Consider the following 13696-nt stretch of genomic DNA (forward strand, 5'->3'; position numbering starts at 1 on the left):
ACTTTCCTGCACACTGTCAAATTTCAAAAGTACAGTGATCCCCCGCCTATCGCGGACGTTACGCTCCAGACCCATCAGCGATAGGTGAAAATCCGCGATGTAGAAAGACCATATAAATAAACATTTTTTTTTATAGTTTAAGCCTTAAAATACCCCTCCCACATGCTTTAAACACATGTAAACTTATTAAAACACACTTTGTAAACACATATGATATGTGGATGTCGGGCTAAGGATATGAATAACATCTCTCTATTACAAAAAATAATCTTGGCAGGGAGATCAGGGAGACGAGGTATGATCTTCTCAGAAGACAATCTGACATCCTGCGAGAGACATTTTAATGTCACGCAAGACAAGGCAGTGAGACAGAAGGACAGCTGATGTACAGGCTTTTAAATTATCGACGCACAGGGCAAAAAGCAGAACAGGCATCTTGGCAGAAGCAGCACAAAGCCAGTAGCTGATCCATCCACTTCTGCTTAGCGTGCGTTCAGCTCCCCCCCTTCACAACGTGAGCGGGAGAGACGCGAAGTGGCAGGAGTGTAGCGCGCCTCCGGGGGGGTTGAGCGAAGCGATTGAGACCAGATCATCTCGGAGAGACACTTTGACGACACGCAAGATTAGACATTACAACCTTAGGAAGCAAAACCCGTGAGACAGTGACTTTTGCCCTACTTACAAACAATTTAAAACAAGTTCACTGACATTTAACCTAGCAGTTGTTGGAATGCTTTTGGCAGACAAACTTCAGGTGCTCCCAGCTCTTAAAACAACAACAAGCAGAACACGCAGCTTGCCAGCAGATGATCCAAGCACTTCTCCTTAATGAGCGTTCATCCCTCACACCTCCCCCCCTCCTCCACCTCCTCCTCCTCCTTTGAACGCTAGCAGCAGAGATGCGAAGTGGCAAAAGGACAGCTGCTGAACAGGCTTTTAAGTGACTGACGCAAAGCATGACAAGCACAACACACAGCTGGCCAGCAGCAGCAGCAAGACAGCAGCTGAACCGATCGCATCTCTTCAGCGTGCATTCAGACCCCCCCTTCACAACGCGAGCAGCGTTATAAGTCCCGTGAGAAAGAGATTTAACCACGCCTGGGTCTGGAAATAAAGGACAAATATTGTTTTTACAAAAGTTTTAAAGTAAAAATTAAAATAATGCATATGTAACCATTCCCATGAAAATAACAATCTCTTTAAATTGTTTATCCGGTAAACCAAACCCGGGGGTGGGCGAGCGAAGCGAGCAGGGGGCAGAGCCCCCTAGTAATAATAATAATGATAAATCCGAGATGTAGCGGGGGCATGATTGCTGAACCGCGATATAGCGTGGGATCACTGTATTGTAAGCTTGCCCCTTTTCCTAACAGCCAATAATGTGCTACCTGACACAGCCAGAGCTGTATACATACTTTATAGGTACACTGAGTTCAACCACAATCTCAGCTCTTTTTTTTTTTCTTCTTTTTTCCTTTCTGTTGTGGTATATAAAACCCAAGACATTAGACAGACATGCGTCTCTGGTTTGCAAGGCACAAAAGACCCATATTCCTTATTCATTATTCCCCTCTTGTGTTAGTACTTTGTGGAACCACATTTTGCTTTGATTACAGCCTCGAGTCTGTTGGGATATTCTACCAAATTTGCAGAAAATCAGACTGGCACAAATGCATTTCTTATGGCACTTTATGTCCGCTTTCATGACATAAACTCCTGTGCACTTGATTTACATATAATAAACAAGTGGAGACCATTCAGTCCATCAAGCTTGTCTGTCATCAAGCTATGCGGTCCCAGTCTCTCATCCAAACACTTCTTACAGGTTGTTCAAGTTTCAGGTTCAACTGCATGATTTATTATAACACTGACAACAGTATTTTATAAAATCAAAATTCATGGCAAAGGTATGTGCACTAGCTTAAACAACCATATTTCTTACTTAATATAACTGCTTGCATACATTATAAATCATGCATCTGAACAATATCTGGCATTAACTTTAAGCATTAAGTATGTATGCAAATGTTGTTCTATATTTTACCATAAAATGTATCAATAAGTGACAAATGTTTTTGTATATATTTGGTATGGTGTAATTTATTGAGCACAGATGAATGAAATATGTAATAACTCTATATTATGAATAAACCTACATTAGGACACTATGAGCTTTTAACAAGGAAAGAGAATTTTCAAGTTCTGTTTAACAACATTCTTTGCAGTGAGAATAGGCTGCAAATTTTCTGAGCGATGCAGGACTTTCCATAACAATACTTTCAAATATAGGCAACTTTGTTAATAAGCTATCAAGAAAGAGAGTGAGGTGCCGATTTTATTATCATCCCTTAATACCACAATCCACTGTGGAAGTTAAAGTATACTCATCCTTTTACCAATTATCACTATTGTACAAGGCACTATGTCTCATTTAGCACATTCAGAAGAAAAATGTTAACTGTTATTACCGTGTTTCTCCGAAAATAAGACCAGGTCTTATATTAATTTTTCCTCCAAAAGATGCACTAGGGCTTATTTTCAGGGGATATCTTATATTTATTCATGTACAACAATATACATTTATCCAAATACAGTCATGTCATCTTCTTCTGGAATATCGTCATAACTTTCCACGTTCAAACCCTGAATTCCAGCCTGAATTTCTTGCTACATCAGCCGCTTTTAAGATCCTACAGGATCGAGGTGCGTGCTTTGATGTTTGATGAATGGTTCGATGTGGTGAAGCAAAATGCTGACATACAAATATATTCATGGTGCTTTGATATTCAAGCGTCGCATATTCCCCAAAGTAATAACACAATATATTTTAAAAGTTTCACATACCATCTTCTGTGCCGTCTGTTTTTTTTTTTTTTTGCACCTTTACAATACCTTCAGAATGTACGGTGGCATATTTGAGGCACAGAGAAAGAAAATAAGGACATAATGAAAATGTCTATTTTGTGATTAAGGTGGAAATTTCGGCTTTTAACTCGAAATGTCCACTTTAACCTCGTATTTTACTTTATCATTAGAGCAGACCATCGTAAATGTCATCTTAAAACCGACCCAGTTGTTAAAGTTAAATCGCTACGTGCTTCTGGGGCTTCCTCCTGACCTGACAGCAGTGGCAAGCAATATCGCCACACAGAACACATTAAATTTATAATATTCCAGCTCTCTGCACATTTAGAATTCTTAAGATTTATACTTGATATCACTTTCAGGATGAAATGCATTAAAATATGTATGTTACATTTTACAGATAAATCGTTAACTTTGTTTAAATAATGAATACTGTTAATAGTTGCACATATGGGGTGGCACGGTGGCAGAGTGGTAGCACTGCTGTCTCGCAGGGAGTCACGTCCCTTGTGATCCCTGCCTGGAGTTTGCATGTTTTCCTGGTGGGTTTCCACAATGTGCTCAGTTTTCCATCCAAAGACATGAAGGTTTGGGGATTTGGTGAAGCTACAATGACGCCAGTGTATGTGTGTGTTCTTGTGTTCACCTTGCGATGAGCTGATGCCTCATCCAGGGATTTTGTTTCTGTCTTGTGCCGATGCTTGCTGGAATGGGCACATCCCCGAATAGATGGATGTAATCATTAAACATCCTTTTCAGAGATATTGTGGCAAGGTGTCCTCAGAATTTAATGGATGTTTCGGGCACACGCGTCACATCGCGTGAAGTATAAACCTGGCCTTAGGTGCCTTACTTTTCAGCTGATGATCTTGACTAGGGCTTATTTTTGGGGTAGGGCTTATATTACAGAGCAGCCTGAAAATCATGCTAGGGCTTATTTTCGGAGTAGGTCTTATTTTTGGGGAAACACGGTAGCAACTGTAAGAGACGTTTTAGAAACTAATCATTTACAAATGTTCTTTGTGTTATGCCAAGGATTGTGCAAGTACAGATAAGATCTCACAAGGAAACTTTATAAAGATAATATGTCACATATCCTGTTTTTCTCTGGAATAAGAGCATATTTAAAATACAAACTGCCCTAATAAGTAGAAACGACCGCAAACCTAAACTACATTTTCTGCTAATGTTGCCCTTTCTGCATTTACAGAAAGAAGTAAGTGCTTTGTTAAAAATGTGTCTATAGAGTAATTAACTGCTCAATTTATATTGGCACTGTGTGAGTGAGGGTGTGCTCTCCTTAAACTGGTGATGCTGGATATGCTCCCACCCAAATTACCCTGACTTAGCAGATGGATAAAATATTATGATTCTGTCTACTGCATGGATAAGTTTGAGCCAAAAACTGAGCTTAGAATTGTTACTTGTCAGGCTCTTTCTGTGCAGGATGTGTTATCACAATAGATTTCCATCCCTTATTAAGCTTATATAGAAGCTGACACTTTCTGACAAATTATTTTTGCAATATCCAGTTTTAAACAGATGAATATAATTGTACTTACTTAACTTTTAACATATGATTTTAAAGGTTTTTTAATCAATAAAGATCACAAATATACAAAAATAAAATAAAATATTGTTCCAGCTCCCACCTTACCTCCATTTCCATTATTCAACTCTAGTACAGTAGGAGGTCCAGAAATTTCAATTTCATATTTTAAATCAGATGCCTAAAAACAACATGAAACAAATTATTGCAATATAAAGTGACAAAACATAATTGTGCAGAAGACAGACTTCTGTACAGTATATGAAAATCTTACCTTTAACTTTGAATTTCTTAATTTACTTGATTTGATGCAACGTGAGCTATCAGTGGTAAAAAAAAAAAAAGCAAAACCTACAAAGTGGCCCTTTATCAGTAGTTCGTGATAGCTTCTGATTTAAAATGTGTAAAAAATCCTCTCCGTATACTGTGTGTTTATAAATAAATAACTAATAAAAATCAAGGAGTAATCTAGTGTTGTTCATACGTAAGAATATAAAGATTTATAAACTCTGTATGACCTATTGTCAAGGGTCATTACTACATTTTTATATTAATGATATGAGAAGTAAAATGTAAGAGCAAGTTATACAGGCTCAGTTTAAAGCAGAAAATACAGAGGACCTACTTGTAAAACTCTAAGAATTCGGTCTTGACAGGCCAGTATGGGAGTTATAGGCTTCGCCCCATCCACAGGCAAACAGACAATATCATTGATTTTATCGCCTGATAAATAGTAATCCTGGTCCTTGCAGTCATAATAGTGATTATAGATGTAGCTGCCACAAACAAAAAGGTCTGGCCCTGAAACAAACCTAACAAAAATAAATAAATAAATAAATAAATAAGTACTGTGCAAACATAAGATATCTAGTTAAGTTATATACTTTTTAATGATACCTTTAATATAATCAAATACAAAACTTTACATACCTTTCATGACTATAGTAAGATATTTAAAAAGAAATATATGAGTGAAATATTAGGAAATTTGTAGTCAAATCTACCATTTGTAAAACCTTCCATTGAGATTATATATTAAGTAGTTTTTATGAACCTCTTTTCTAGGTGTTTGTAAATGAAATCTAATCTGTTGCTTACAGGCATAAAATTTAATAGTAGTGTATTATGAGGGGTGTTCAATAATTTAACTGCCTGAGTATGAAAGAAAGTAGCAAGCATGGTGAAACAACTCCTGGCAACTGGTGACACGTCTCAAGGTTACTCATCCACAGTTGTGGCTCAGTGCGAGTCTAACATTCCAAGAGACAGGATGTCAGGAGAATCCTCGTGCAAATCAAGTAAGCTTCTTCACGATAATGCGGCAGTTCACGTGTCACGTCAATCACAGGCTCCAGCGCCTGAACCGTCCACCCTACAGTCTTGATCTCTCTCCCTCAGATTATTTCCTGTTACAGGTTTTGAAGAAACTGTGACATCCTGGTTTGAAAGCCAAACAGAAGATTTTTTTCAAAGGGGTTAAAGTCATTGCAGGAAAAGTGGATGTAGTGTAAGGAGCTATAAAGGGACTATTTTGAAAACTCTTTTCCTTCCTACTGAGGTAGATAAATTATTGAACTCCCCTCGTAAAATAATAAATTTGTCTTCTTTTTTTAGAACTAAGTATTGCTTTAAAAGTTGCTATTTATTATATCAGAGCTTTTGGGGATAGGACCAGTACTTCTTGAATGTTATTGAACAACTGATAGTCAGCAGTGAATATGGAGATGCCTATCAAATGCCGTAAATTTGATGGGATGTCCAGACATCTTCTAAATTTGCGTTTATAAGAACCCATTGTAGTGTTTAATAACAGACTGGAAATCCTTTTGAAATTACTTTTTAATTCCCAAACACCTCAACGTTTATCATTATTATTATTAATTATTAAGAACCATCTTTTCTCCTAGAGCTTCTGAAATCTCTGCATAGAATGGCATGATGCATCACCACTTACCAGCAAACTAAAGAACAAACCTGCACAAAATTTAAATCTTTACATAGCACTGTGACGGTCCACCTTCCCTAATTGCTTCCAGAAGCCTCTTGCACCCGGAACCATTGATAGCATACCCAAGGATGAGCCAGGTGAATGAGGACATACAGAGTCAGCAAATGGTTGGTGCAAAGCACATCAGTGCTTACATTTAAAACAACAAACAAACACATTGACTAAAAAGTGCTGTGCATCAATAAATAACCCATAAAATCCAGAGTAACATGTGGAGGATAAAAACAACAGTTCTGAAAAAACAGATAAAACAGTCACTCAATTCCAGGTAAACCGTCAATAACTTCCTCCTCAGGCAGCCCAGTGCATCCTTCACATCTCTTCAGCTCAACTCAATGGGTCTTCCAACTGGCGGAGACGCCGACAGCAACAACCACCTGTACTGACTCCCATCCAGATTGCCTTGACCGGCATCATCTGGGACTCACACTGCCAGACCACCATCATCCTATGTGCCAGTGCAGTGTTACCTGAATGCCTGGGAGGTTCATTTGCTGCCTCCACTCCTACACTGATCAACGGAGACCCCCCATGGCACGGCATGCACTTCACCCCACTCGCAGGGCCCAGTCTCTCTGTCTCCTCTCTCATGCACCTATGCTGCTCATTCCATTTGATTTACCCCTTCTTTTCATCCAATTGTTCCCTCTCTCTGCCGTGCAGGCTCCCTTTATAACCCTGACTGGGTGCAGGCGCGATCCTCCACCTGCTCCGAGGTGTGAATGAAGCACTTGACTGACCCACTCTCATTTGCAGATGAACGCACAATCAGTTAAGCACCCCAATCAACTTCTGAGTAGTGCATGCATGTTCACACGTGTTCCTGCACCCATTCAGAGCCTGCACGCACTGGGACTCGCAATTATTTATTTAAAATATTGCTTCTCCATGGATCATTTATCACAAGAGCAGCCACTGTTCTGGCTCATCAAAAGTCAACTTTGATTAATTTAAGAGATGCTGAAGCTACACATTCAGTTCTGTGAGTCAAACTATTCTGAAACATATCTACTATGAACTGTATGCATTGATCCACCTAAAAATTTAATTTATGGACAGAATCAGCTACTTTTAGAGAAGTGAAAAACAGTTTTGATTAAATATGGATTTTATAGTACAGGTAATAACACAACGTTTCAAGCAACATTGCAAATATAATATGTTCATGCAAATAAAAGCCCTTAATTACTTATAAACTGAAAAAATATATTGGGAAGGATGGTGGGCATCCCTACCCAGCCAGGACACCCTTGACGTGGAAGGACAGGGGAAGATCTCTAATGCGGGGCTTTGTCTCCCCCAGGACGTTAGATGGCAGCAAACCCAGGCTGGGATCCCTGCATGGGTGCCAACAAGGCATACCGGATATTGTAGTCCTGTGGGACGGCCCACTTGGTTCCTGTGGGGGCTGCCAGAGGGAGCAGTGGGATTTGTGAGTACCTACTTTGGAGGGTGCCAACCTTACCTAGAAGTGCTTCAGAGCCACAGCTTCATATCACCGGAAGCACTTCTGGGGATTGGATAAAAGGAGCCGCTTGCCACATATGGATGAGCCAGTGTCAGGAGGAAGGAAGATGAAGCTTGCAAGAAGGAGTGGAGGCAGTGACCAAGGGAAGGACAGAGAAAGAGAAGACAAAGTATTGCTGTCTGCTGTGCTATATTGCATTACTTGTGTTGGCAGTGGTGGAAATGCTTATGGAGAAGAGTTTCCCACAATTTATTAAAAAAAAAAAAAAAAAAAAAAATCCCTTGTGCTTTACACTTGTGTCCGACTTGTGTGGGTGTGGCAGGGACACAAGACTAAAAACAGATTACTGAAATTAACCAAAAAGCGAACAATCAACTGTAATACATTCATAACATATTTTACTTTGTACCTATATATTTATTTTTGAGGTTTGTGGACATATATAATCATGCTTTAATAGTATTACCATAAAAACATGCACTTTGATACTCATTAATAAAATCATCACTCCCCGTTATTTTTCCAATGGTGTTTAAGATAACTAACAACAGGAAGACATAACACTGTTTCACCATATTTAACTATCTAATGTATACATCCATTCATCAGTTTCCTAAAGTAATAATAATAATTATAATAACATTTATTTGTATAGCACATTTTCATACAAAAAAGTAGCTCAAAGTGCTTTACATAATGAAGAACAGTAAACAATATATATACAGTAATACAATATATATAAAACAACATAAGAAATTAAAATAAGACAATATTAGTTAACATAAAAAAAAGAGTAAGGTCCGATGGCCAGGGTGGACAGAAAAAACAAAAAAAAACTCCAGACGGCTGGAGAAAAAAAATAAAAATAAAAAATAAAAGTGGCTTTTTGGCAAATCATAGTATGGTAAAGCAATGCTGTTGGCTCACAGCTTCAGAGGCTTGGGTTTGATTTCCCAGCTTGGACACTGTTTGTATGAAGTTTGTTCATTTTTTCTGTGTCAGCCTAGATTTTCATCATTGGTACTCCAGTCCTCCAAGCCCTACCACAAAGATGTGTATGCTAGATTGTCCGGTGGCTATAGATTAGCCAATTGTGAATAAGTGTGAGTGTGCCCTGCTATGGAGTGATGTCCAATCCAGTGTTGGACATTGCCTCATTTCCATTATCTTTTGCATATGCACTGGGTCCCCTCAATCCTGAACTATGCTTGCTGCAGTATAAAATCAAAGAAATTCAAATCCACTTCAGGCTACCATGCTTGCAAGAAAAGAAACAGACATTGCAGGGCACATTCTTACCCATACTTTATTGTAACAAAGGACCTTTGGACCAGGTATGGGAATCAGAGTCACTTAAGAAAATCCATATAAGCAATGGGAGAACATGCAGACTACACACTGAAAGTGTCCCCAATAGGAATCAAGCTGGGATCAACGCAGAATAAGACAGAAATGCAACCATCATGTAACACCAAAGAATCATGGTTATGCGTATTTTGGTTTTCTTAACAATAGTCAAAACTAACAACAAAACAGCCCATTTATATATTAAAAACAGAATTATAAAGTCAAAGGAAAGGTCATATAACATAATGAATTAACAATGCAGACTCAATGGAACAGTCAATGCGTATTTAGCAAAAATAAATGAAGCGCTATACAAAGAAAAATAATAACACTCACATCGCCTTTATGCTTTCTGTAAGATTTGCTTCAAATGACAGAAACTGTTTTCCTTTCTTTGTAAATCCTCTAACTTCTGAACCAGAAGATATAAAAATCTTTTCTTGGGGTGTTCCAAGTGCTCCTCCAAGGGTAAGCCTGAAGATCTTCTGTCCAGGCAGGGTCTTAAATACTGGCTGTTAGGAGGGAAAAAAAGACTATATATAAATATATATACACATATACACACACACACATATACACTAGCCATGTAAGCCCGTGCTGTAAAAAGCCTGGGTTCCTACAAACTATTCAAATTGTCAGGAAAAAAACTGAAATGTAGAGATGTCAGGTAATTGAAAGGAACTACTCTGGGCATCTCCCTTCTAGGAGGATTTCATTTGCCGATGTGCTGGCCTAGCTTGTGCATTAGCAGCAGGATGAAAAGTAAAAGGGATACTGTTTTGCCAATGTTAGTGGCAAAGTGACTTTGTCTTTCTTCTGAGGTTTCGTTTGCTGATGTGCTGGCCTCGCTTGTGTTATTAGCGGCTAAGCAAGTTGTCCGTTTCCTCAGAGATGGACCCCTTACCCCGACTCCACCTCTCAAATCCGGGCTGGACATACACACACACTTCCACGCGTGGACATTTATATATAAAATGAATCTGAATGGTAATCAATTCTGTAAATACCATACTTCCCACTGATAAGCTAAGAGTGCTTTATGTAATTTTACACTCAAGGGGGCGGAGACTACTCTGGTAACACAGGGCACAAAGCAGACCCTGGATAAGGCCCTGGTTTATCACAGGGCCCAATGAGAAATGCCAGGGTGCCTCAGGTATCTTTACGAAATGGGGGGAGCAACTAGAGTGACCAGATATTACCCAAAAATTGATAGCTGTTCACAAGTTTAAACATTTTTTAGAAAGCACCGTTTGGTATGGAGTATGTGAGCGTTCTTCATCTCTATTCACCAAATATGATAATTCTTATTCTGTTAACCTAATTAAATTCTATAATTTGAATAAAATCACATCGTAAAATTCAAATATCTACATATGAATGAGAAACCCCTAGATTTGTTCACAGGGAATATCTGTTAATTAAGTAAGTTTTAACTATGGTTTACTCAAAAGAACTGTAAATGATTACTTACTATGGGGTCTCCCTTTTTCATGCCAAAACATGTGATAACTCCATCATGGTCTGCAACAGCAACCTTAGTAAAAATACATACAGTATAATTAATTAAAATACTTGAACACATTTATACAGTACTTTAATTCTGTCGTGAGTTCAATTAGGAATAATTCTGTTAGAACATGGCAAAGGGAGAACATACAGAGACTCTCACTACAAACTCAGTTTTCAGCCCAGAAAGATGACTTGCAGCATCATCTCACCAGTACCTTAAAAACAGGAGATTCTTGGCGGTGTCATATATGCAATGTAATAATATAACACCATCAAATTCAACAAGAATTTTGTAAAAAAAAAAAAATCTTTATAGGCAAGTCATAAGAGATCCTTCATTTCCATGAAATATATCGTGCAATCGGTACAATGATTTTTAAGTGGAAGTAAGACACCGAACCTTCATTCAGACTAAGACTGAAAACAGCAAAAATGACTGACAAGAAAGAGTAGAGAGTTTTAGAAATATCAAAATTCCACAGTCCTTAGATTGAATAAAAAAGCAGATGTGATATCAACTGCAGATATTTCCATATGAGGAGGGTGCAGTCTATATCATGAAGTAATGTATGTGGCCCAGTCTCACAGAAGGACAGCAAATGTCAGCACTGGTTAGCTATCCAATCCAAGACTTGACACTAGATCTGGGTACTTTGGTGAGCAATACAAAAGAAGGTACCTGTTTTGCGTGCTGCAGCTGTAGCAGGCAGTATGGTGTAGCGGTTAAGGCTTTGGACTTCAAACTCTGAGATTGTGGGTTCAGATCCCACTAGTGACCCTGTGTGACCATAAGCAAGTCACTTGACCTGCCTGTGCTCCAATTGGAAAACCAAAAGAAATGTAACCAATTGTATCATAAATGTTGTAATTCACCATGGATAAAGGCGTTAAATGTAAATGTAGCATCCCTCATCAAACCTTCACCAAGTCCTCAGACGTGACTAGAACAAGGTTCTTTCAGCAATAGTTAGCTTTAATCATGTTGTTCATTAAGGTATTAGCTAATATTTCTTTTCAGACATTATTCTTAGAATTTCTAACATACATTTGTAAATTATAGAAATATTACTGAACCAGTTACTACATTACCACTTTCACATTGAATATTACATTCACAAGAAAATGAATATCATTAGCATGAAGAAACAGGTGCATTTGCTTTAGGATAAAAATGATGCTCATAATTCATCCGATTTCAATTGATTTATTAATTTGCTCTCACATATCTTGGGCTTGTCCCAGCAACACTGGGTGAAAGGCAGAAAGCTCCCTCCGTGTTCACATTTAAAATACACCAATAAATTTGTATACTGGTCCAAAGTTGAATTCCCATTAAGAAATTTAAAAAGTTTAAGTATAATTACACTAAAATATTGCTAAATATTGTATACAGTAGTAAATGATTTTTATCTTAAACCAGTAACGGCGCACTGCACGTTATACACTCGACTTGAGCATTCATAGTTTTCATCCTCTTTCTCTGTACATTTAGCATTCGTTTGCTCAGAGGTTGATGCGCTTGCTGCTTCCTGAGCAGATCTTCTTTTCTCCACCCTAGCGGCCCGCTTCTTCTCTTCTTTCAATGTCATCTTTTCGCGTTAAAACTGATTAAGTCAGTGTTTGTGTTGTGATCACTTAGTACGTTTTATTTATTTTTTCACTAAAGCTGGCACTTAAGTCTTCAATCTGCTTCAAGAATGATTTAAGATATGAAGAGGTAGGGGAAGTGACGGCAAAGAGATGCGAACGGCGCCCATATGCATGCACCGCATGGCCACCCTGCTGGTGGCTGCTGAGAGTTATTTCTACAATAAAATAAAAATAAAAAGAGGAATACCCTTGGAGGTCAATCATCACCCCGAAAGCGGATAGTAGACGTCACGTGGTATATGTATTCCAAATTTCAGGTCAATAGGTCAAACGGTTTGCAAGCTACAGGTGATTTAAAATCCTGGACAGACAAACGGACAGCCACAGTAGAGTATTATATATAAAGATTTTTCAAAGTATATACACTGACAAAGAACAGATACAGTAGACGGTCCTCACACTGTAAGTAAAATCTGCAAGGTTAATTCATATTCCAGATAACCTAGTTCATTCATTTCATCTTCTTTTTCACAGTGAGTGGGTGTTGGAGATGACTGGGAAACCCAAGGGAGGAACCAACCCTTGAAGCGGTGCTGGTCCATTACCCACACTCAAATACACCATACTCAGAGTTGCCAGTCAGCCAGACATGGCAGTAAGTGCAACACACAGAGAAAATCCACATTGACACTGATAAAATATGTAAAATCCAGGCAAACAGTATCTGGGCCAGGACTATGGATCTGCGAGAGCTACCCACCCAACTGTTGGCACCAATGATTTCATAGTATCAAACTGAATGTGCTCTAAATGGGCAAACCTTTTGTGTTGCTCTGCGTCCAGAAGTTGGAAGAAGTCTCATTGTCTTCTGGGATGTCACCCCAACCTAAAAACAAAAAAAAGTTTGCATTAAGTAGTAAGAGATCTTACTTATTATTAATACTGTATATGTATCGCCTCCACTTTGGAAACTTCATTTATTTAGAATAGACATGCAGGCAGTACTGGGCAAGAAATAAAATGAATGCCAGTCCGCCATCACATACTCTCATACACTCATCTACACCACTAATATTGAGTTACTTCAGAAAATATCACCAATAAACCTAAGAACATGCACACGTTTGGAGTGAGGATGGAAAACAGCATGCCAACTGCATATGGACATAATTTCATTTGTATGCTATCAAGAGTTAATAAAAAAAGGGTGGCTATATGTCTCGCCTCCATTTGGAAACTTGATTTATTTAGAATAGACATGCAGGCAGTACTGGGCAAGAAGTAAAATGAATGCCAGTCCGCCATCACATACTCTCATACACTCATCTACACCACTAATATTGAGTTACTTCAGAAA

At 38.4% G+C, this 13696-nt stretch overlaps 1 protein-coding gene across 1 annotated transcript in view; it reads right to left on the reverse strand.

Moving 5' to 3' along the window:
* The window catches only part of bbs7 (Bardet-Biedl syndrome 7), a 48045-nt gene that overhangs the window by 33022 nt on the left and 1327 nt on the right, over window positions 1–13696 (reverse strand). The window contains 5 exon segments of the mRNA XM_028802012.2: window positions 4523–4595; window positions 5040–5226; window positions 9574–9749; window positions 10712–10774; window positions 13160–13225. Of these exon segments, the coding sequence (XP_028657845.2) occupies window positions 4523–4595; window positions 5040–5226; window positions 9574–9749; window positions 10712–10774; window positions 13160–13225 (565 nt within the window).

The sequence above is a fragment of the Erpetoichthys calabaricus genome, chromosome 5 (genome assembly GCF_900747795.2).
Source record: "Erpetoichthys calabaricus chromosome 5, fErpCal1.3, whole genome shotgun sequence".
Lineage (NCBI taxonomy): Eukaryota > Metazoa > Chordata > Cladistia > Polypteriformes > Polypteridae > Erpetoichthys > Erpetoichthys calabaricus.